Source organism: Paramisgurnus dabryanus, chromosome 20 (assembly GCF_030506205.2).
Source record: "Paramisgurnus dabryanus chromosome 20, PD_genome_1.1, whole genome shotgun sequence".
In the NCBI taxonomy this organism is placed as follows: domain Eukaryota; kingdom Metazoa; phylum Chordata; class Actinopteri; order Cypriniformes; family Cobitidae; genus Paramisgurnus; species Paramisgurnus dabryanus.
The window spans coordinates 17,319,626-17,345,488 of NC_133356.1; the positions used below are offsets into that span (position 1 = coordinate 17,319,626).

The 25,863-nt window shown below is 39.1% G+C and overlaps 1 protein-coding gene across 2 annotated transcripts in view; it reads left to right on the forward strand.

The window, feature by feature from the left end:
* vcla (vinculin a) overlaps positions 1-25,863 on the forward strand; it is a 49,470-nt gene that overhangs the window by 19,561 nt on the left and 4,046 nt on the right. The window contains exons 7-19 of one of the 2 annotated variants that reach the window (XM_065296739.1): positions 8,424-8,514; positions 10,843-10,990; positions 11,547-11,700; positions 12,199-12,374; positions 12,968-13,158; positions 16,399-16,598; positions 18,401-18,529; positions 18,672-18,821; positions 19,206-19,314; positions 19,405-19,707; positions 19,800-19,924; positions 21,325-21,510; positions 24,197-24,385. In XM_065296739.1, the coding sequence (XP_065152811.1) occupies positions 8,424-8,514; positions 10,843-10,990; positions 11,547-11,700; positions 12,199-12,374; positions 12,968-13,158; positions 16,399-16,598; positions 18,401-18,529; positions 18,672-18,821; positions 19,206-19,314; positions 19,405-19,707; positions 19,800-19,924; positions 21,325-21,510; positions 24,197-24,385 (2,151 nt within the window). The remainder of the gene's footprint in view (positions 1-8,423; positions 8,515-10,842; positions 10,991-11,546; positions 11,701-12,198; positions 12,375-12,967; positions 13,159-16,398; positions 16,599-18,400; positions 18,530-18,671; positions 18,822-19,205; positions 19,315-19,404; positions 19,708-19,799; positions 19,925-21,324; positions 21,511-24,196; positions 24,386-25,863) is intronic. The other variant, XM_065296740.1, reaches the window with a different exon arrangement.

Below are 25,863 nucleotides of genomic sequence, written 5' to 3' on the forward strand. Positions count from 1 at the left end.
TAATCACTAATGTCTGTCTCGGGATGTGACACTCTTAACACTTGATGTCTGTCTCTGTGGTTACTGCTGAACAAATTTCCTTTACCTCTGAATGCAGTTTCAACAGATAAACCTGCTCTTCTGGTCTGTCTACACATATTTTTCCCAATGTTAAAGATTGTGGTTTCTTTCCTGTGTTGACATTATTGAAATAAGATGATGGGATGTATTGATCGATCTGGTCTTTCCTTTAAATTGCACATACCGTTTAGTTTACATCACAAATTGCTGCTGACTTTATAGTTTTATAGGCCAGTATCTAGGGCTGACATTGTGTTTCAGTAATATATTTGTATTTTTGTCAGCGGGATACCAAAAAAGACGATACCATTTATATTGCTATAATATGACCCTCTTTCTTTGCATCAGACGCTATGCCAGGAATGTACACTGAGGTCAGATGTAAGCTTTCCAACAAGTTCACAGGTTGTGCAGCTGTATATTTTCAAATAGGGATGATATTAATTTTTATCAAAAGCTGTTTTTTATCTTATAAGGTTTTCTTTATAAACATTTATACTACGGGTCCGTTGAATGCATGAATCTGATTGGCTGATGGACGTTCTAAGGTGTGCAATTACAGTTCCATATCACTTCGCATAATTAACGGACTAACAAAAACAATATGACAGACGATTTTTTGAAGCAATAACAGCGCTGTTTAGAGATGCACAGAGGTAGCCTCGTTCACACAATCTCTCTCACTCGCCCTCTCTCTCGCTCGCCCTTTCTCTCTTTCTCTCTTTTTTCTTTCTTTCTTTCTTTCTCTCTGTTTCTCTGTCGTTCTTGCTCTATTTCTAATAACTTCTTTGATAACTGCATTAGGGGCCAGTCACACCCAAAGCGTTTATGGCAGTTGCAGGCGCCTTTTTTGAATGATATTCAATTGGCAGTGAGCTTTAGCGCGCTGTTTATGCGCGCCGAGCGCCTTGCGGTTTTTGCCGCCAGCCGTAGCACGCACCTTTGAAGGAACGCTGACAGCGGAGAAGCGCCCGACGTCATTTGCGTCTTTCCATTGTCCAATCGAATGAGGGGAGAGGCGGGCCTTACGTTGTGGTGAGGGACGTTTACAGTTGCTTTGAAGAACCGGACTACACTCGCTCACTCTCTCCTGCGTGTTTGTGCACCTCTCATCCTCAAACAAGGTCAGAGCAAGCGCCCTCTTTTTAAAGTTTCTGCTAATATGCCAGTTAACAGAAAAAGAGCACTCACGCTTCAATATTTGATTGACAAGACAGCTGACTCGGTGGTTGCTTAGCAATATAAAAAGCCGCGTCGCACTGCTCTTTTTTAAAAAACGCCTTGCGTTTCGAAGCGTTTAAAGGCGGTTGGTGTGATTAGCCCCTTAGAATGCCATCAATGGCTCAAGCCTCCATTGCCAGCTTTAAAATGACGTTTTGGAACAAGCAAAAGAGACGTTGGATGAGACGCGGAAGAAATAGTCCTACTCACAATAGCGATTTAAGTACAAAAACCGGATGAATCCCTTTATATATATCATTTGATCGATGTCTTGAGATGTGGTAACCTCAGTATAATCTGAATAATTGACTCCAGGCCGTTGAATTATTGAAAAATAATGTACACCCGAGGTGTAACGGCCGCATCACCACCTCGGGCGTGCATTATTTTTCAATAATTCAATGGCCCGTCCTTAATTATTCCTTATTGCACTTTGTAGATCATATGGAGATAATTACCGTGTATCACCATACATGCCAAAATTACATATCACCCAGTTACTTGGTTATCGTCAGTTTTGGTGTGGACTGGACTATTCTCTTACCATTTTTAAAATGTTATTTTAATACTAATTGATTTTATTTAATCTTTTAAAAGTACAGTAATTAAACTAATGTCCTTTGTAAAACCTTAGCATTGGGTATACTGGCTTTTGTCACGGGTTGAAACTCAACCCTGACTGTGGGCTCCCTTGTGCCCTCTAAGTGGATTGATATGGTTATTGCTCCTCGATTCCCACCAACACTCAAACACATTACAGTTTTACTCCATTTGCAGGGAATGAATTATGAAATAAAAGTCTCTGCAGCTCCTGGCTCATTTATTTTATCACACACACTGTAATAAGAAAATTCCTTTTTATCATTCACTATAAACCTTCCAGGTGTTCATTTGTAATCTGAATAAAGACAATAACCTCAGCACATGGTTTTGGTTTAAATAGTCCAGTTACATTTTGACGGCCAACTGAGTAATGCTGAATAATTTTGGAGTATCTTACTATTGGAGCCCAGGGATGAAGAATGAGTTGATTTTGATTCTGCAGCAGCCAGCACCCATTGTAATTCCACACAGAAGGTGCCTTTACGATCTGTCATCAGATCAGAGCATAAGCACAGTGTACATTCAAGCACTGAATGTTCTGTGACTCCATCATGGAATATTGAATAGGATCAGATGTTCTGGCCTGTATCTGAACTTATAGTGTGCTTTAGTAAAGGTTTATCCCTTTTTGACCCAGCGCGGGGTCATATCAATCAATGATATCAATTCTTTGCTTTTTTGTAAAAATGGTGGTAATGATGGTGATGGGAATATTAAGATAGTACTGAGAAAATCCTTCATTTGTTTGCTTGTGACCTAAGTTAGAGTGTATGGATACTGTTTGTAAATAAATATATATATTTATATTATAAAATGTTAACATTAAAAAATAGGGATGCACCGATAGGATTTTTTTGGGCCGATACCAATACCGATTTTAAACAGACAACTTCTGGCCGATGCCGATATTTAACACTTGTATACAATACTATAAAGTTGGTCTATTAGCTAGTTTATTTCTGCATCAAATAATTTTTACTGAACATGGATTTTATCTAATTAACATTCAACTGACCAACATAATAAGAGAGGCACAAAATAAGCTAAAACAAATATAATAAGACAGCATGACAACCTTCAAAGGTGGTTTTTGTTATTCAGCATTTATTTTATTAACAATATTAACTCATTTTTTTTTTACATATAATGGATTTCTTTATGCAGTTAATTAATAAACAATCGGTATCGGCCTTTCTCGTGCTATTGCCGATATGCCGATGGTTTCAAATTCATCAAAAATCGGCCCATAAATATCAACGGCCGATACATCGGTGGATCACTACTAAAAAATATACTTTTTATCAGATTATATTACCTGTCATCATTTCACAATGATTTGATATGATTTCTGAAGTAAACAATAGATCACAGATAAAACTAAATGCTTACGGCATCATTCTGGACTTTTGCAACCCAAGCTGACTCTATCCAATAATGCCCACACATAGGAAGTGACTCATCAACTTACAAATCATTCATCCTGCTGGACGTTAAATGCTTGGCTTGAAGGCAACAGTTTCTGGATAGCAGGCAAGGAGAGGAAATGGATTAGGAAGATAATTTATTTTATCTGAAAAAAAATGACCTGTCCATTTTATTTGTGCCTACCATATGCCTCCCACATTATAAGATCACTTAAGTAATACACTGGGCTGACATTAAATCTACCTGCACATGCACTTAAAGGTGCCATTTTTCCTGTGTTTTTGAAGCTTTGATTGTGTTTACGGTGCACAATATAACATGTGTTCATGTTTCGTGTGTAATAATGTAAATACAATATTATACACTATTTATTTTTCTCTATAACGCGATTTTCACTGTCACATCACTTCCTTGTTTTATGAAGTCCCTCCTTCAGAAATACGTAACGAGTTCTGATTGTGTAGCTGGTCCAGTGTGTTGTGATTTAACAGCAGCTTAGCGCACATTGTCCGGAATGGTCACCCCAGACTGAGGAAGCTGTCCTTAGCAAAGGCCAAACAAAGAACATTTAAATCTGGGATGAAAATAACAGCGTCTCGACGCCAAGGCGACAAAAACTAACACTATACTAACACAACTCTTCCTCTTCTACATGGTAGCGCAACAAGGCCATGTCCCTTTTTTGATGTATTCTGTGGGCGGAGGTTAGACAAAAACTCAAATATTGTCACCATAAACCTGGGAAGTAGAGGGCAGTAGTCCAAACCAGGCATTCTCTGTAGTCCTTGAAAAGCGAATTCTGTTAAAGAAAATCTGACGCTTGGCATTGAACTTTAAAGCAACACTATGTAGTTTTGTTTACCTTTAAATAATGTCTCTAAAATTATTTCAGTGATAGAACAACTTTTAACTGGACAAATTGCACTGTTGCTGTAACCTGAGCAGCCTCCTAGCTGCTACAAGCACACTCTGAAAGTGGCGGTGGAGGGTAGAGAACAATGCCCCGCCCCTCCCCCTACCTGCACAAGAGTGTCTGATACCAGGCACTGTTGCGCTTTTCTACCACATGGGGGATCTGTAAGTCATTTTTACATGGAAACTACAGTATTGTTCAAAATAATAGCAGTACAATGTGACTAACCAGAATAATCAAGGTTTTTAGTATATTTTTTATTGCTACGTGGCAAACAAGTTACCAGTAGGTTAAGTAGATTCTCAGAAAACAAACAAGACCCAGCATTCATGATATGCACGCTCTTAAGGCTGTGCAATTGGGCAATTAGTTGAAAGGGGTGTGTTCAAAAAAATAGCAGTGTCTACCTTTGACTGTACAAACTCAAAACTATTTTGTACAAACATTTTTTTTTCTGGGATTTAGCAATCCTGTGAATCACTAAACTAATATTTAGTTGTATGACCACAGTTTTTTAAAACTGCTTGACATCTGTGTGGCATGGAGTCAACCAACTTGTGGCACCTCTCAGCTGTTATTCCACTCCATGATTCTTTAACAACATTCCACAATTCATTCACATTTCTTGGTTTTGCTTCCGAAACAGCATTTTTGATATCACCCTACAAGTTCTCAATTGGATTAAGGTCTGGAGATTGGGCTGGCCACTCCATAACATTAATTTTGTTGGTTTGGAACCAAGACTTTGCCCGTTTACTAGTGTGTTTTGGGTCATTGTCTTGTTGAAACAACCATTTCAAGGGCATGTCCTCTTCAGCATAGGGCAACATGACCTCTTCAAGTATTTTAACATATGCAAACTGATCCATGATCCCTGGTATGCGATAAATAGGCCCAACACCATAGTAGGAGAAACATGCCCATATCATGATGCTTGCACCTCCATGCTTCACTGTGTACTGTGGCTTGAATTCAGAGTTTGGGGGTCGTCTCACAAACTGCCTGTGGCCCTTGGACCCAAAAAGAACAATTTTACTCTCATCAGTCCACAAAATGTTCCTCCATTTCTCTTTAGGCCAGTTGATGTGTTCTTTGGCAAATTGTAACCTCTTCTGCACATGCCTTTTTTTAACAGAGGGACTTTGTGGGGGATTCTTGAAAATAGATTAGCTTCACACAGACGTCTTCTAACTGTCACAGTACTTACAGGTAACTCCAGACTGTCTTTGATCATCCTGGAGGTGATCATTGGCTGAGCCTTTGCCATTCTGGTTATTCTTCTATCCATTTTGATGGTTGTCTTCCGTTTTCTTCCACGTCTCTCTGGTTTTGCTCTCCATTTTAAGGCATTGGAGATCATTTTAGCTGAACAGCCTATCATTTTTTGCACCTCTTTATAGGTTTTCCCCTCTCCAATCAACTTTTTAATCAAAGTACGCTGTTCTTCTGAACAATGTCTTGAACGACCCATTTTCCTCAGTTTTCAAATGCATGTTCAACAAGTGTTGGCTTCATCCTTAAATAGGGGCCACCTGATTCACACCTGTTTCTTCACAAAATTGATGACCTCAGTTATTGAATGCCACACTGCTATTTTTTTGAACACACCCCTTTCAACTAATTCAACTAATTGCCCAATTGCACAGCCTTAAGAGCGTGCATATCATGAATGCTGGGTCTTGTTTGTTTTCTGAGAATCTACTGAACCTACTGGTAACTTGTTTGCCACGTAGCAATAAAAAATATACTAAAAACCTTGATTATTCTGGTTAGTCACATTGTACTGCTATTATTTTGAACAAGACTGTACATAGTGTTGCTTTAACTCTTTCCCTGCCATTGACGAGTTATCAATCTGCAATACCGCTATTATCCACCAGGTGGCAACTTATAAAACCCGGAAGTATTGCCCTAGGGCAAACAGCTGTACGTCCTTGTATGTTGTAAAGATCACTCTGCATCTGATCTCTATCAAAAGTCCTTCACAAAAATGGAATTATTTCAGCTTTTTGCTCAAAATTTGGTGTTTTTGATGAAACTTATACATATTTGAGAGGTGATAAAAACAAAACACATGAAGGTAGGATGAAACAGATTTTTTGTTTGAAAGCAGAGGGTCTGTTCTTTTATTTCCTATATTGTATGTTTCTTTATTTAAAAAGGAGCATTTTCTGGAAGGCATTAAACTTTTGTGAAAATCATGAAAAATGCTGGCGGCGAAAGAGTTAAGTTTTATAATTTTGCAGGTGTTATTTATGCTCTTACAGCAACATTAGACACCAACTAAAGTTTGAAAAACGGTACCTTTAAAGGACAGGTTTGGTATTTTACACTTAAAGCCCTGTTTTCAGATTGTTTATGATGAAATAGAACGGTTTTGACTGAAATTTGGACATACGATGCTGGCCCGAGAATTTTCGGGTGTTTGTTGTGTCACCTCCCACCTCAATGACAGTATACGTGCACTGGAACAATCCTTTCTAAAATGCATTAAACTTTCGTTTATAAAGACGTGAAACTCATCGAGTGGTCAGGGGTGTTCACTGATATGCTCACACAAAAATCGCTGCAAAAGATGCTTTCCAACAGGTTTTATCGTAGTTTTTGTCTAACTCCATTGACTTGTATTAGATGTGCTGTGAGGTACGGTATTACTTATTTGTATTCTTGCAATTGGCAAAGGCGGATTATTGCCACCAACTGGGCTGGAGTGTTTATTATTCAAGCTCTCAACGGAAGAATATAAGGGTGTGAGGGGTTTGGAAAAATAGGTCCACAAGTTTACAACGAATGCTAAAACACCTGTTGGAAAGCATCTTTTGCAGAGATTTTTGTGTGAGCATATCAATGAACACCCCTGACCACTCGGTGAGTTTCACGTCTTTGTAAACGAAAGTTTAACACCCGAAAATTCTCGGGCCAGCATCATATGGTCCAAATTTCAGTCAAAACCGTTCTATTTCATCATAAACAATCTGAAAACAGGGCTTTAAGTGTAAAATACCAAACTTGTCCTTTAAATGGATACACTTGTTTATCCGTGTACCGTAATGCTCATACGTGGCTGGCGGCAGGAGCAGATGGGGTTTATTTCCTGACCATCTGCCTCTCCTGATTGGCTGTGACCAACAGAGTGTCTGATGGAGACACCACAAGCAAAACAAGCCAAAACTCAATTAGCAGACCTTTTATTGTTTGCTGTATTTAAAAAAAAAATAACAAAATAAAACCTGGTGGTTGCAGTGTGGTTCCTATGATGTTGTAGGTGACTAGTACATTGCTATGCAGTAGCTTGGATATTCCTTATGGTTGCTAGGGCTTGCTAGATGGTTGCTAGGTGTTATGGGTGGTGCCACCTCCAAGTCTCCTTCAAGCCTATGAGACTTTTCCCCTTGTTTCTGTAGGTGAAAATCCAAAGTCCTTTAACATTGAACAGTAACTGCACATGTCTTCTCAATAAGGCTTTTAGTTTCACATTATTCATGTTTGTAGCATAAGCAGTGTGGGACCAGCTACCTGCTTAGTTTGATGCTGTACTTAGGGTTTTATCAAAGTGCCTAACAATTAATTTTACACATTTGGAAGACGCTCTTATTCAAAGCAACTTATATTTGCATGCAAGCTTTACTGTTTGTAAATGTGTTGCTTGGAAATTAAACCCACAGGAACACCAAACCCTAACCCTAAGTATGAGAAATTACATCTAATAACCAACATTCAACAATAATTGATACTAATTCATTTTGACCTTGAGCACTACAGCACACAACACTGATGATTTTTATTTCAAACCAGTGCCCTTCGTATGTCTTTCAACATTAGATGCTATTGATATGTTATTTTTTCTGAAAATGTCTCTGTTGAATGCATTGTCTGCACATAGACTGCAGTAGAACCGTAAACACGGTTGAGTCGATGAACGAACAGGTTCTCCAAATGTGTGCATGGTGCAATGGAGTGTGAATTAGTGATAATGTGGCTTTAACAATGTGTTTGGGATTGAGAGAGGCACTGTAGAGACTCTTCATGCCCTTCGTAGGGATGAAGATGGGTCGCTCTGTGATGCAGAAACCCCTCCCATTGAGCATCTACTCTCTCGTGTGAGCAGCATGTGCTGTAACCACTCTAATACATACAATGACACCTGCTGGGGAAATATGATGAAGACTGAATTCACTAACACACACTGTTTCTCCTGAAGGACACAGAGGCCATGAAGAGAGCACTGGCAGTGATCGAGTCAAAGATGGGTCAGGCTAAAGGATGGTTGAGGGATCCTAATGGTCTGCCAGGTGACATGCAATTAATACACAGTATATATGTGTACCTGTACATACATGTGTTAGTAAATTTGCTGAAAGTAAAAATGAAAGTTATGATGTCCTGTTGTCCGAATTAGTTGCTGTCAATTCTGTTCCAATATCCATTTAAAAAAGCAAACAATAAATGACTTTGTACCAACTGTACCTGCAATTAAATAATCACCCATATAGAGTAGGCTAGATTGAAATTTGGTGCCAAGTTGGAAACTTCAAATCTTGTTGGTTCCTGCATGACCTGGACCACAAAACCATTCATAATAGCATGGGTATATTTGTAACAATAGGTTGTATGGGTCAAAATTATTCAATTAAAATTTTTGATTCAATTTTTTTTATATAGCACTTTTCACAGCTTTGCATAAAAAAACGTACTAGCGATCGTAGTAATGATGTAACATATATAAAAGAGTTCTAAGTTAAGCCAATGTCAGCTGACTCCCTAGGGGTTGAAAAAAACTTCTAGGAGAAGGACGCAGTGGAGTCATAGGGAGAAAAAAAAACCCCTAGAGAGAGAGAGCCAGACATAGCTGATTCTATAGAGGATATACTGTATATTAGGGCTGCACGATGTGAGGAAAAGTTGCGATGTGCGATGAAATTGTTTAATGTTGCGATGACGATGTGAGTTGCGATAAATATTTTATATTTTTTCCATGTTTTAGAGGCCATTCACATGTCGCGCCTAAAAATGGGTGGAAAATGCTAGACACGTAGGTTATTGTCACATGACCTGCACGCTGCGCTTGTGTCATTCTGAAAAGTTAAAATGTTTTTGAAATACCTGGAAATAAAGAGCGCGTCGCACTGCGTGCGAGTCGTGACCACGGCGCTTCCAGAGCGAACATACATTTGAAATAATGAACTTGAGCGCGCAATAGACGCAATATATGTGAATCACCGCTTCCACAGTAGGCTACCTGTGTTTGCGGCGTCATCTCTCCTAAATCCAAAATAATTCCAGCTGAAGTGCTGTTCCTTTTTACCACAAGGTCTTCGTTTGACAGCACATTTTCCTCACTATTCTCTCCTTTCTCGCCATCATTTTTGCTAACAGGCACAGCGTCGCAACTGACACTTCACAAATCAATCTGAGCGTAGCTGACTTGGGGGTTCCCCTGAACGCGCAAACCATCCGTGCGTCTAAAACTGCCTACTTCCATACTATATAGTATCCAAAGAGTACGAGAAGTAGTGCTTTTCGCCTACTATATAGTATGGAAGTATGCGGTTTGGGACGCAGGGCATGTCTTCAGGAATAAACGTGATAGGTCAAACGTTCATTACATGCGCTTACCGTTTTCCCTTCATTCATCGCGTCAAGGCTGTCTGTTGCGATGTGTTCATCGCGTGAGTTCATATCGCGATGACGATGAAAATTCGATGTATCGTTCAGCCCTACTGTATATCAGATACTATTTTATAAAATTTGATGTGAATTAAAACCTTATATACTATATAGTATATTTTACACTATAATATTAAGTAAAGATCATATTCCATGATGATATTTTTTTAATTATTCTACTGTAAATATAGAAAAAATGTATTTATCATTAGTTATATGTGTTGACTTTATTTGGACTTATATATTGGAATATTTAGATTTTTTTGCACCCTCAAGGGGGTCCCACACCGAACGAGAAGCAATGCGTCGCGCCATGAATCTACAAAAAAAGAACACATTATTTTCTATAGATGTACACTCACCGGCGGCGCCTGAAGGCGGCTGTCCGCTGTGACTCTGGACACTGCTCAAATCCCTGTCGCGCCACAAAGCGCCACTCACATAGTTGAACATTAAATAACATCATATTTGTCTCAAATCGTTAGCGATTAACATTGGCTGCTAAAATATATTTTGCATTTTGAAGTACTGTAGACTCTATCTGACTAAGCTCGCGCTATTTACTGTGCACTTCTGGTGTACAATACCTTCAAGTTGTCCTAGACACGACACAGCGCTTCTCGTCTGGTGTGCGACCCCCTTCAGATTCCAATATTTTACATTTTCCAAAATCTAAATATTCTCCTATCCTAACAAACCATAAATCAATGGAAAGCTTATTTATTCAGCTTTCAGATGATGTATAAATCTCAATTTCAAAAATTGCCCCTTAGGACTGGTCTTGTGGTCCAGGTTCACATATGATATATCATGTATTTATAACAAAAAAAAATTATTTAATAATTAATATTTGTTTATCAGTGTGTAGTGTACATAAATGTGTGTAATAAAAAGCAGTTTAAGTCAACTTAAAATTGTGTTTGCTTGCTCAGTTTGTTGATTGTCCCGTACAGGCGACCCAGGAGAGCATGCACTACGTCAAATACTGGACGAAACTGGAAAAGTAGGCGAGCTTTGCGTGGGGAAAGAGAGGAGAGAGATCCTGGGAACAGCCAAGACCCTGGGCCAAATGACTGATCAAGTGTCAGATGTACGGGCCAGGTACGCCCCCTCTCAGATAAAGCAGAAGTCTAGTCAGACCTTTGGGAGAGAAATGGTTTTATCATCACCCCATTTATATTGCTGATTCAACCTAAGTGATTCCACAATTCAGCATTTTAAACAGAGAGCCAAGTGTCGCCACATGTTCCTATAGTGCTCGCGTGAGGTGAATTATGCATTAATGCAGCTGCAAGCAGTTCGTAATGGTATTTATCATCCTTTATGCAAAACGTTATGCCTGCACGATGTGTCTCAAGGGCTCTAACTGCTTATAATTAACAATTTTTTTATGAACACATTTTAGATTTTGTTTCTTAACCGTCTAACCTCCAGGGATTATTTATCCCTCAGTGTTGAGTGCAGAGGAAAACGGTGCCTTATGGGATATTGAAAGCTAGAGAGAGTGAGAGTATTTTACTCTGATCTTTCCATCTAGTTCATATGTTTATTTTATGTCAATTTGATACACTTGATTTATAGGTTACTTTTTTAGTGTAGTCTAGGAAATTTCTCTTATCATGACATTATTGATACTATTTATATGCCGTTTCTCCAGAGGTCAGGGTGCAACCCCCATGGGAATGCAGAAAGCTCAACAGGTGGCCCACGGTCTTGATATTCTGGTTGGGAAAGTGGAGAATGCTGCCCGAAAGTTGGAGGCCCTGACCAATGCCAAGCAGGCCATCGCCAAGAGAATTGACACAGCCCAGGTCAATCGTGTGATCGTTTACCAGAAGCATAAATCTACTCTGAGGTTACTTAAGTGGTTTTGTATGTTAAACTTTGGTATTTGTGCTTTACCCATAATTTTGAGATTATCAAACAAATTTAGAAACTACTAAGATACACATTTGACATTTCTATTGGAAATGTGTTTACTAGAAATAGAAATAAAACTAATTTAAACCTCAAAATTCTTATCAAAATTCAAAAATCTTTTTTTTTGCGATAATCCCAAAGTCTATGGGAAAAATGAATGTGCTTTTTAGCGAGGGAACCAGTGTCCTGCTAACTACCGGGGGTTGGCCTAAAAAAATACATCATCTCTGCGGCACTCTATTTGTTTAATGTTAATCCTATTAAATGCATTTTGGGTATGACCTTCATGATTTTGTAAGAATCGTCTTAAATCATAAATATAACAATTGTAACCAAATTTATTTTTCCAATTTAAGTACTTCTTAATACTGACTCATGTTTCTGTACAGAGCTGGCTGGCCGACCCTAACGGAGGTCCTGAGGGAGAGGAGAACATTCGTGCTCTCCTGGCAGAGGCCAAACGCATTGCTGACCTTTGTGAAGACCCTAAAGAGAGAGATGACATTCTGCGCTCCATCAGTGAGATAGCGGGACTCACTGCAAGACTGGTTGAACTTCGTAAAATGTAATTACAGACCAACAGTACATATGGCTAAAGTCCTGTAATTCCAAGAACATTCATCATGTTACCACTTTGAAAACACTAAACAGTTTTTTGCTTGCTATCAATCAGGCCGATATGTCATGTTTACAGAATAGTATGTCTTTGATCAGCACATGCCGAATACATGATACACTCCTATCATGGTCACTGTTTGGTTGGGTTATGTAACCAAGATTATACACTTGTCGTGACTTAGTTTATGTATTCTTACAGGGAGTACTAAGAATGTATTTGTTATCTCATGTGAAGGGTCTGTCTAGTCCCACAAACTGAGATTCCTGATTTCAAAGGCTGTCCAAATTGGGTTATTTTTCCTACAACATGTTTTGTGACTGTAATTCAGCTGCAAAACTTCCTAAATAGCTTATGCTTTGAAAACTCACTGAAAGTCAAGATGTGTGTACAGTAAATTCCAACCTCAACACTCCACCAACAGCAATGGCATCTAGTTATATCCATGTTTACTGTATAAAATAGTAATTTAAACAGCTATCGTCTTTAATTCAAATGGGATTTTGTGTTTTAAAATCTCATATTCTGGTCTCTGTGCACAGGGGTAAAGGAGATACACCTGAAGCTAGAGCACTGGCCAAACAGATCGGCACAGCTTTGCAGAACCTGCAGGCCAAAACCAATCGTGCTGTGGCCAACATGCGACCTGCCAAGGTTGCCGTTACCCTAGAGGGCAAAATGGAGCAGGCCCTGCGCTGGATCAACAATCCTGGTGTAGATGATCGTGGAGTAGGTGTGTGCCAGCAAACCTGCACAAATACATGCAGTCTGTATAAAGAGAAGTGCTCATATATGATGGACCCGGCTGTGAAATCCAGGCAAAAGTCTCATAAGGTCTCAAGGTTAGGATTAATACAGGACTATATGCGTTAGCTATATTAGGTCATTTAAGTAGTTTTTACAAACCAACCTTACAAAAAACAATACTAGTATGCATCTTGAGACAAAAAATAGCAATAATGTATGTTTTGATATGTCAGTACAAGGTGTTTTTAAATTAAGGCAACTAGGGCTGTCAAATTTTAATTCGAATTTCGAATATTCGTCGAATGTAAAAAAAATATGCATATTCGAACGTAAAACTTTGCATTCGAATTTTCCCTGTGTCAGGAAGCTCACGCAACGTGATAATGCATAACTGACGCGGATTGTTATACAGAGCGGCTCAGCCAACTATGCGGAGCAAGCCAGCGTTATTCATTTGAAAAATAGCAAGAAAAGACAGTGGGGATTACGAGTCGGACAGAATACATATTAAAAGGGCTGTGTGATGCTGCTTTGGTTTTTGGAGCATCAACTGGAATTCAACCGCAAAGTGAAACTAACTGAGATGAGTTATTGTCGTCTGCTTCTAAATGCAGTTTTAAAGTTTAAAATAACGTAACTGATCAACACGAAAGTGCCATAATACAGCTGCTTGTTTAGCAACATTAAAACCATATGTGCATCTACAGAGTCCACACCGCATATGAGAGAATAACGCCGCGGTGGCTTTATTTTAACTGACTGGAAACGTGACTTTCACCTGGACATTTGATATGCAAGTTTTTCATCAACATTATCTGCGTGAAATATAAACATGATGATCATCTGCCAACTCGACTGTTTCAGCACGTCCTCTATTAATTACGGAGAGTCTGCTTTATTAACGGCTTCACTCGCGTAAGTTAAACATTTCTGTTCTGTACTTTATTACTCGCATATATTTCTACATATTTTCAACCAAGGAACACACAAAATATAATATTAGTTGTTGTGAATAGCGTTTAAGCTTGACAAAATTTAAATGACTAATGATCTTTCCCACTTATTTTGGCTTAAATAAAGATTAATTCGTTTTCATACTTTATTAGAAACACGTTAATTTATCTACTTATATAAAATGCCCTATTAATATGCATTGTCTATGTATGGCATTCGTTTTGTACATTTACAGGTGCACAACTATACTGGTTAATTTTTATTTCATTAGTAGTGTTTATAACATTCGTTTTAACAAAAAATATGCTGTGCATGATTATATTATTGGGGCTTTGTGCTGCGCCCTCTTGTGGGCTTTTAGGAGTATTTTCTCCAAGATAAAGTAGGTCTTTATAATTCGAATATAATTCGAATTTTATTATTTTTCAAGGACGAATTTCGAATGTACTTGTTCAGCCATTTTGACAGCCCTAAAGGCAACTCAAACATGCATTTTAGTCTGGGACTAGGATAAGCCCTGTCCGGGAAACTGCTCCATAATGTAATTAAAATGTATATATGGCTTCTCTAGACAAAACATGAAGCAGCTTGGTAAAACATTTTCAGTACAGAATTGAATCTGAGTCATTTTGTAATGTAACAGTTTTGGTATCTGTGTCTGTGTTTAGCCTAATGACCAATGATGTGCAGTAAAAGTCCCTGGTCATTCGAGACCAATTACCTTTTTCCCAAAGGATGACACAGCCATATTGAATTTGTTTGTCACTGGACACTTTACTCTGGACCTTTATGTGATGTGACAGATAGATCATTACCTCTGTCACCGTTAGATTTATGTTCTTGGTTAAAATATTTCACTAGAAATAGCCATCCACGTGTCCTATTAACAGCAGGTCATGTTACTTTAAAGTCTGTATTAAGTCATTTCAAAGAATTGTTTCTAAACATATTATAAATGTTAGAAATGTATATGCTGAAACACATTAAAAAGACTGAACTATGTAGTACTGAATTGTGGAGTAACACCACACTGCAAAAAATGACTTTCTTACTTAGTATTTTTTTCTTGTTTTCAGTAAAAATATAAAAAAATTCTTACATAAAAAAATAAAAAATTTTAATAGTTTAAAAAATCTAAAAAAAAAAAATTTTTACGCAAAAAAACTGCCAATGGAATAAGGAAAAAATTTCTTGAATTAAGATTTTATGAAAAACTTAAAACTTATTTCAAGAAAAATGTCTTTATCCATTGGCAGACTTTTTTCTTGTTATAACCACTAATTTATTTTTTGTCTTAAAACTAGTCTTAATTTCCTAGGTCATTTTGCTCATCAAAAAAATACATCTTACAGTAATTGAAGAATTTTTTGATATTTTTACTGAAAACAAGATAAAAATACTAAGAAAGAAAGTCATTTTTTTGCAGTGCATTAAACAGTTTTTCCACATTTCTGTGTTCAGGATTATGTGGGCGGGGCTTAAATGGTGGCTCGATGATGCAGTGGAGCTCCCGAGCTTGGCCCCACCCCTAACACAATCGTGAGCATACATTCAGGTTTTGGCAGTGTTTAAAAGTTAAGTGCGTCCGCGGTGCCTGCTGGGACTTGTACAATGCTGCACATTCCGAATTATTTATTTATTTTTATTAATTTTTTTGGCCCATTTTTGCCTTTATTTGATAGACAGTAATTACGAGGTGACAGGAAAGTACAGTGTGGAGAGAGGGGTATGGGATCGGCAAAGGACCTCGAGCCGGGATTCGAACTCGGGTCGCCGGAAGTGCGTTTGCACCATATGTCGGAGCACTGTCCACTACACCATCGGCTCCGACGCACATTCCGAATTAAAGCGGGCCAAGATCAATTAAAAACATATATCATGCGTGGGCCGGATGCAAATGCTCTATACTGTAAATTCTTCACTTTGTTGTTAGACAGTATTGGGATATACTGCCATTACATCTTGATTCCAACATAACCCATCGGTTATGTATATATTTATGCATGAATGTAAAATGTGTTACCTAGAAATATTTGAGCTGGATGATATACAGTATAGCTATAAAATATATTTATCTACCCTAAGTATTTGCTCTGCAATGGGTTTATCATGAATTCAAATTTCCAAATAAGCCAATAATGTGGAAAAAAAATGATATTTGCTGTTAAATAATTTCAAATGGACATTAGGTTTTATTTAAAATATGCATGTTTAAAAAAAACCCTGTTCTCAGTGTGCCACCTTGAATGTCATATTTACTCTATGTCTTCAGGTCAGGCTGCAATACGCGGGCTTATAGCGGAAGGCCGAAGGCTGGCTAACTCTCTACCGGGACCCTACAGACAGGAGCTGCTAGCAAAGTGTGACCGAGTGGAACAGCTGATGATGCAGTTGGCAGACCTGGCCGCGCGGGGAGAGGGAGAGAGTCCCCAGGCCGGTGCTGTGGCCACTCAGCTTCTGGAAGCGATTAAAGTAAGATGGTCAGACGCGGTGTCCCCCGTGTCTATTAAAAGATTCCCATGATCCTTCATAGCAGGTGTGTGTGAAACATGATTGCGATGTTTAGATCTTCTCAGATGGGAAGTACAGAGGACAGAGTACTGGGTGAAATACACAAAGCAGCAGGGGACTTGTTATTTTCCCTAATTAGTAATTAACTAATAATCTATCAATCTATCTATCTATCTATCTATCTATCTATCTATCTATCTATCTATCTATCTATCTATCTATCTATCTATCTATCTATCTATCTATCTATCTATCTATCTATCGTGAGGAAGATAAGTATTTGAACACCCTGCTATTTTGCAAGTTCTCCAACTTAGAAATCATGGAGGGGTCTGAAATTGTCATCGTAGGTGCATGTCCACTGTGAGAGACATAATCTAAAAAAATCCAGAAATCATAATGAAGGAATTTTTAACTATTTATTTGTATGATACAGCTGCAAATAAGTATTGGAACACATGTCTATCAGCTAGAATTCTGACCCTCAAAGACCTGTTAGTCTGCCTTTAAAATGTCCACCTCCACTCCATTTATTATCCTAAATTAGATGCACCTGTTTGAGGTCTTTAGCTGCATAAAGACACCTGTCCACCCCATACAATCAGTAAGAATCCAACTACTAACATGGCCAAGACCAAAAAGCTGTCCAAAGACACTAGTGACAAAATTGTACACCTCCACAAGGCTGGAAAGGGCTACAGGGAAATTGCCAAGCAGCTTGCTGAAAAAAAGTTTCACTATTGTAGCAATCATTAGAAAATGGAAGAAGCTAAACATGACTGGGGCTCCATGCAAGATCTCACCTCGTGGGGTCTCAATGATCCTTAGAAAGGTGAGAAATCAGCCCAGAACTACACGGGAGGAGCTGGTCAATGACCTGAAAAGAGCTGGGCCCACGGTTTCTAAGCTTACTGTTGGTAATACACTAAGACGCCATTGTTTGAAATCATGCATGGCACGGAAGGTTCCCCTGCTTAAACCAGCACATGTCCAGGCCCGTCTTAAGTTTGCCAATGACCATTTGGATGATCCAGAGGAGTCATGGGAGAAACTCATGTGGTCAGATGAGACCAAAATAGAACTTTTTAGTCATAATTCCACTAAATGCATTTTGAGGAAGAAGAATGATGAGTACCATCCCAAGAACACCATCCCTACTGTGATGCATGGGGGTGGTTTTCTGCACATGGGACAGGGCGACTGCACTGTATTAAGAAGAGGATGACCGGGGCCATGTATTGCGAGATTTTGGGGAACAACCTCCTTCCCTCAGAGCATTGAAGATGGGTCGAGGCTGGGTCTTCCAACATGACAATGAGCCGAAGCACACAGCCAGGATAACCAAGGAGTGGCTCTGTAAGAAGCAAGAAGGTTCTGGCGTGGCCTAGCCAGTCTCCAGACCTAAACCCAATAGAGAATCTTTGGAGGGAGCTCAATCTCTGTGTTTCTCAGCAACAGGCCAGAAACCTGACTGATCTAGAGAAGATCTGTATGGAGGAGTGGGCCAATATCCCTCCTGCAGTGTGTACAAACCTGGTGAAAAACTACAGGAAACGTTTAACCTCTGTAATAGCAAACAAAGGCTACTGTACCAAATATTAACATTGATTTTCTCAGGTGTTCAAATACTTATTTGCAGCTGTATCATACAAATAAATAGTTTAAAAAAATAATACATTGTGATCTATAAAAAATATGAACAAATTACTCCCTCTGCTGGATAGTGTTTGCATGTTGTAACTCTGCCATTTGTTTCCTGCTAGGATCTGAAGGCGAAGATGCAGGAGGCAATGACCCAGGAGGTGTCTGATGTATTCAGTGATACAACCACACCGATCAAGCTTCTGGCTGTGGCAGCAACAGCGCCTCTCGAAGCCCCCAATAGAGATGAGGTCTATATAAAATATACCACACACCTATATGAGTTTACCTGGAAACCTAAATAGGGATTTAAATGAATGTTGTCAGTGTAGATAGATCAGAAACACACATGCACTCATAGATGGGAGAACCTGATGATTTTTTGGCTTGCAGGTCTTTCAAGACAGGGCCTCTAACTTTGAGAATCATGCCAGTAGATTGGGTGCTACAGCAGAGAAAGCTGCTGCCGTGGGAACAGCCAATAAGAGCACAGTTGAAGGCATCCAGGCGGCCGTGAAATCAGCCAGAGATTTAACACCTCAGGTATGTGTGACAGTCATGCTGGGGCATCTTATATTTATATACAGTGTGTCTACGGACGCCAAATTCTGTACTTATGCCAACTTAAAGTGCACGTAATGGTGTGCTTGAGACAGAGCCAAGCCCTATATTTGGCCTCTTGCCACTAGGTCAAGTCTCAGGGTTGCTTGTATAGCTTAGTCCAAGTCTTCTATTTTAGGATAGATGAACAGTTTTGAAAGTGTTGTCAAAGTTTTATGTTAGCAGACCTTCAGGGTTCACACTGATTTTGTTTTGTTGCAATGACATCTAGTGGCGGAGACGAAGCATTTTGTGTTATCACTTAATGTCGTGTTTTTTTATTAATTTATATGAATCTCTGTTTTGTTTTGCTCTTTACATGAGTAGGTCACTTCTGCTGCACGCATTTTGCTGAAGAACCCTGGCAATCAGGCGGCATACGAGCACTTTGAGACCATGAAGAATCAATGGATTGATAACATTGAAAAAATGACTGGTCAGTTGTACGCCATAGTCCAACTCCATTTGAAAGATCAGCAGTTTGCAAAAACATTTCTCTTAAAAGACCATCCCTAACCTTTTTCAGGTCTTGTGGATGAAGCCATCGACACAAAGTCTCTTTTGGATGCTTCAGAGGAGGCCATTAAAAAAGACATCGATAAATGCCGGGTTGCCATGGCTAATGTTCAACCCCAGATGTTGGTTGCTGGAGCAACTAGCATTGCCCGGCGTGCTAACAGGATCCTTCTGGTGGCCAAGCGAGAAGTGGAGAACTCTGAGGACCCTAAATTCAGGGAAATGGTCAAAGTTGCTTCAGATGAACTTGGTAGAACAATCTCACCCATGGTTATGGCTGCTAAAGGTGTAGCGGGAAACATCCAGGATCCAGGTTTTTGGTTTTCTTTGAGTTTTTATCTGGCTTGGTTAGATTTCTACAATTATTTTTCAGTTGTCACTAATCAGAATCTCCTCGGCGAGCAGGTCTGCAAAAGAGCTTCCTGGACTCTGGTTACAGGATTTTGGCTGCCGTTGGGAAAGTGAGGGAAGCCTTTCAGCCTCAGGAGCTTGACTTTCCACCTCCACCTCCAGACCTTGATCAACTGCATGTAAGTACTTCAGCTCACTATCATTTAATTCAGGTCTTAAAGGAAAACACCACAGTTTTTTTTATATTTTACTATGTTCTTACCTCAACTTAGACGAATTAATACATACATATCTTTTTTCAATGCGTGCACTTAATCTTTGTACAGCACGTCGTAAATGTGTTAGCATTTAGCCTAGCCCCATTCATTCCTTAGGATCCAAACAGGGTTGAATTTAGAAGTCACCAACCACTTTCGTGTTTTCCCTATTTAAAGGGATAGTTCGGCCAAAAATGATATTAAACCCATAATTTACTCACCCCCAAGCTGTCCGAGTTGCATATGTCCATCATTTTTCAGACAAACAAATTTTCGGATATTTAAGAAAATGTTTTAGATCTTTCAGTTGATTAAATGTAATGTTACGGGGTCCACCCATAGTCCACGACCTTCAAGTCCAAAAAAAGTGCGTCCATCCTTCACAAATTAAATCCAAACGGCTCCAGGATGATAAACAAAGGTCTTCTGAGGGTAATCCGTGCGGTGTTGTTGTAGAAATATCCATATTTAAAACTTTATTAAAGAAAATAAATACCTTCCGGTAGCGCCACCATCTTAGTCGCGTCCGCATTCAGGAGAGAGTATTAGCGTAGTGTACGCACTTCTCATCCTGAATGCGGACGCGACTAAGATGGCGGCGCTACCAGAAGGTATTGATTTTTGTTAATAAAGTTTTAGATATGGATATTTCTACAACAACACCGCGCGGATTACCCTCAGAAGACCTTTGTTTATCATCCTGGAGCCGTTTGGATTTAATTTGTGAAGGATGGATGCACTTTTTTTGGACTTGAAGGTTGTGGACTAAGGGTGGACCCCGTAACATTACATTTATCAACTGAAAGATCTAAAACATTTTATAAAATGTCCGAAAATGTGTTTGTCTGAAAAACGATGGACATATGCAACTAGGACAGCTTGGGGGTGAGTAAATCATGGGTTTAATATCATTTTTGGCCGAACTATCCCTTTAAAGACAGTTACATGAGAAGTTACACGATTAAGTATGGTGGCACAAAATGTTTTAAGCGGATAAAATTGAGAACTATATAGTATGACGGAAGAGCACTTAGTTTGCAGCACTTCGACTTTGGCGCGCAGTAACATCATCACTCCTAACTACTCCCCCTCTCGCTCAAACTTCCGTCAATATTACTGCGCCCGAAGTGCTGCAAACTAAGTGGATTTGATTTAGTAATTTTTGTACAGATAAAGTAAATGCAGTTTTCATGGGAAGTGCAAATAAATCATGTTTTCTAATTAATGTTATAATGATGTAATGATATAGACATTTCATAGTCATCAATAACTAATTATAACACTAATGCACCCTTTGTGCCACTTCCCTCATCCTCTGTCAGGTCCATGATGATCAGGCTCCACCCAAACCCCCCCTTCCTGAGGGAGAGGTTCCTCCCCCGAGACCTCCACCTCCTGAAGAGAAGGACGAAGAGTTCCCCGATCAGAAAGCTGGTGAGATGGTGAGCGAACCGATGATGGTGGCTGCCAGGCAACTGCACGACGAGGCCCGCAAATGGTCCAGCAAGGTGAGTGGATCCACTACACTGAGAGGACACAAGTTATGTAGATCTAAAATAAGGGGGAGTCTCACAAAGCTTGTCAAGATCTCACAAAGCTGGGTCACAGTTCACTGCAAAATGAAAAGATGAAATAAATGATTACATTTGTGCATTTGGCTGATTCTTTTATCCAAAGTGACCTAACGTGCATTCAATCTATACTTTTCTATTATTATGTGCATTTCCTTTGATTTGAACCCATAGCCCATGCTGTGCTATGCCAATAGAGCTACAGGAAAGTGGTTTTCACATAAAAAATTAAGTTGGACCATAATGTATGTATAGTCTTCCCTACATTATTAATATTAACCATTTTATTGCCATTTCATATGCAACATGAGCTTGCAAAGTGAAGCATATATGGGTTTGATACTGAATGAAATAAGATTGCAACCGGACAAAATGATTACTGTAATACTGGATCTGTTTAGAAATATGAGCCAGACATGTTCTTAACAGGCTACATGAGATACCCCCTAAAATGAATGTGTAAATTTCACCGGCTGTGGTGCGTGCAGCTGGTGAATCATTAGGTGGAAATCTTCTTGTCGTCACATTTTCATTTGTCCCAGCAGTGTCAATACAGTCATCTAATCCATTTGGTGGTAAAGATAGTTTTGTACAGTAGATACTGCAGAGAAATGTGGTTTGTGTACTAGTCTGCTAGTTATGACTTCTAAGTCTAAGTGTTTTTGTCATTGTCCATATCCTGAAATTTTGAAATCGGTGATGATTCCGATTTCAGGAAAATAAAGTGAACGGAAACTGTCATCTATGTAAAGAAGTGTTTGCATGCCTCTGGGTCTCTAACAGTTTTAAAAAGTAAATTACCTTATTGATGGAGGAATATATGATTTTCTTTACAGCTGTACCCCAAAAGTACATTGGCTATGAAACAAAGCAGACTTAAAATAAATTGAACTTAATATCTTTCTATGTGATACAAAATTAAGACACTAGTGACTGGGAACTAGTGCTGTACACAAGCTTTCTGCAAGGACTCTTGTAGATGATAGAAGGTGTTGTATTGTATAACTTAATGCGGTGAGAGCCCGCTGGGTGTGTTTGACTTATTGGTTGTGTGTTTTTGTCTTTTTGTCGATGTGTTTGTAAATTTGTCCCTCTTGTACTGTTCAGTTCTGTCTTCCATGTGAAAACGTGGATTGTTTGTTGTTGTTCTTGTGTGTGTTTTCTTTGTCTTCTTTCTGGTTGTGTATTACTTTCTTCTATGGACGAAATTTTGTCAGTACATACAGTTGAGGTCACAAGTTTATACACACATTGCAGTATTAACTCCTGTCTGCATTGCATTGTGAACGAATCTTTTTAAACATAGTTAGGAGCGTCAGATTTCTGGCTGACGTCAGAGGTATTCAGGCCAATCACATCGTACAGATTAACTGGCCAATCAGAGACACTTTTGAGATCTATGAGTTTTGTACATGAATCAGTGCGTTTTTAGGAAGAGAGTGAAATCTGGAGCTACAAAAATGATACTGTATGTGGAAAATAATGTGTTTTTGTAACCATAAACCGTGCAAACACATTTTATTATACCAAATATACAAAATAATGTAAACTTTTTAATTGGCCACTCACACTGGGTTATTAATAGAAATTCTGTTATTATTCTGTGTTGCAAACTTTATGTAAACATTTCTTAAGTGAAATAACTTGTTCAAGAGAGAACCAAAACAATAACAAACCTTTAAATTCCTTTTTTCCAGCACTTTCCAGATTCTGCACGGTGTATGTAAACTTATGACCTCAACTGTATGTCTCTTCCCTACAATGAAAGTGGATGGGGACTACAGTAGCACCTGTAAATCTCCAAAAAGCACCCTAGAAGCATCACAAATTTAGTCTGTATTACCTGAGGTGTAGTCCAATTTTTTGAAGCCATACAATGGTTTTGGGAAAGAAATTGATTCAAAATAACAATGTAAAACTTAAAAGTCTAAAACATCACAGCAATGGTTACCATTCATACACTTTCATTGTACATAAAAGGCTGCTTATGCCTTTGGTTAATTTTTATGTGGAGAACCAAAGTTTGGGTTTAGATAAGAGAATTTTTGTTTTTAGGTGAATTGTTCACACACACAAACACACATATGTATATACCAGTGGAAATATCTTGGTTCAACATGTCTTTGCCCCGTGAAACAAATTCTATGTCTTTCCTAGGATGATAGTTACAGTTTGCAGGTATGGTGTACCAAATGTTTGTGACTGAGAAATATCACAAACACAAGTAATTTCAGGTTTTGTATCATCCCGGTTGAAACGTTAACTCATTTTAACATCAAAAGCTTCCATATCTGCTTTTTGTAGAGAGAACTTATCACATAGTCTTGTTTGGGGGTTTTGCTTTGTTGCTTTTTTGTCCAAATTAACACAGATTTATCCTCAACTGTACACGCAAACAGTCAACACGACACCTCCACCTTAATATGGACCTGTAGTATAGCCTGAATTTGATTATAAACCTTGTGCCGGTCCTTAACCAGCGGGACAGAGAATTCATTCTCTTCCTACCCCATCCTAAACCCAGCGTTTCCCACAGTCCTCTCCTGGGAATCTCCATCCAGTGCCCCTCGTACTAACTCTGTCCTTCTTTTTCCCTGCTGGCTCCTCCCCTCCTCCTCCCCAGCCTGAGGCGACAGACGGTTTTGAGGCCGCTGAGGCGGATGTAGATATAGACGATGATGATGAGTTCACAGACAACGAGGATGACTTTGAGCCCGAGCTGCTTTTAATGGCTTCCAATCAGCCAGTTAACCAGCCCATTCTGGCCGCTGCGCAGTCTTTGCACCAGGAGGCTCGCAAGTGGTCCAGTAAGGTACTTTCATGGCCCCGGCGGGCCGCAGCATCCCTTCTGCATCCAGATATTACTGTGGGAATGCTGAAAACAGATAGCTGCTGCTGTTGTTGCTTCACCCTCGGGTCAGGTGTGGGTTTTTTCGCTGCTGGGGTTGCCAATGACAGCGACTGGAATGGCAAGTTTGTTGTGCATTTCTTGGACAAACTGATACTGGCTTCACAAGTCACTCCCTGCGCATTTTTCATAGCCTCACGCCTCTGGTTTGAAAGCGGAGCCACTCATTGAAACGCTGCTGCCAAAACACTTTGCTTTTGCCACCTGTGAAGCCATGGATGACAGTTTCCTAATGACTTCCGAATTAAACGTGTTGAAGTCATGTCACATGCCTGTTTGTTTGTTTTTGCACTTGAGGTTTTTCCTAACCATTTACACGAACCACGTCATAGCCACTGCAGGATAATACTTTTTAACACACTGAAGCTCTGCATGCATGTGTACAAACACGACTGCCTCACTCATGGAAAGCATAGAATTTTATTCAAGGTAAATTTTGCATTGTCATGTATATTTACAAAGGTGGTTTATTCATCAGATGGGTACGAGCTGAAGGAAAATACATACAACTTCTGAGGGGATGTACAGTACTGTGGAAAATTCTAACCACCACGCCATCATTAGATTTGTTGTTTTTGCAATGGTATAGTGAGCATATATAATTTTTCTTGTCTCTTTATTAGTCTTTTTATTTGTTGTAAGTATGGACCTGCAAAATGTAACTGTAACGTCAATAGTAGAACTTCAGCCTAAACACTTATTAGCATATAGCATTAAATTCGCTAACTTAGCAGTCACAAGTTTGTTTTTAGAACTGTAACAACATTGTAATTAAGGTGTAATTTAATGTTGGAGGCATTCATTACGACATCTTGTCACAATCAGTGTTATGTTGAGATTGGCCTGTTTTTCAGTGGTATTTGCATGCACAAGTAGGGCTGTCACAATGATAAAATAGTTGTCTCATCGCAATTATCTGACCTCATCGCGATGATTTTAGATCAGGGGTGTCCAGACTTTTTTGTGTGGCGATCTACTTTTAAAATGATAGAGCCAACAAGATCTACCTGCTAAAAACACAGTTAATAATTTTTTATACCACTTAAAATGCTTACTATACCTCTACATTGAATTTAGGGCTGTTACCATTACTCTATTCTTTTTGAGGAGTTAAAAAATGCATGTTAACGATATGCAAAAGGTACATACCCCAAAGTAAACAATGATGAAAGTTATCATTTCCAACGTAAATCTCTTTTTTTGGAATACAACAAACACGAATTAGGCAACAGTTTACTTCCTGGGATTGGTGATGTAGACAAGACCGACATTATCATAATTCCTCCCGTTTTGGGTTCAAAGCCTGTAAGTTAGCACTGCATCTTTCAAACGTAACATTTCTGGCAGACGTCAAAGGTATTCAGACCAATCACAACGTACAG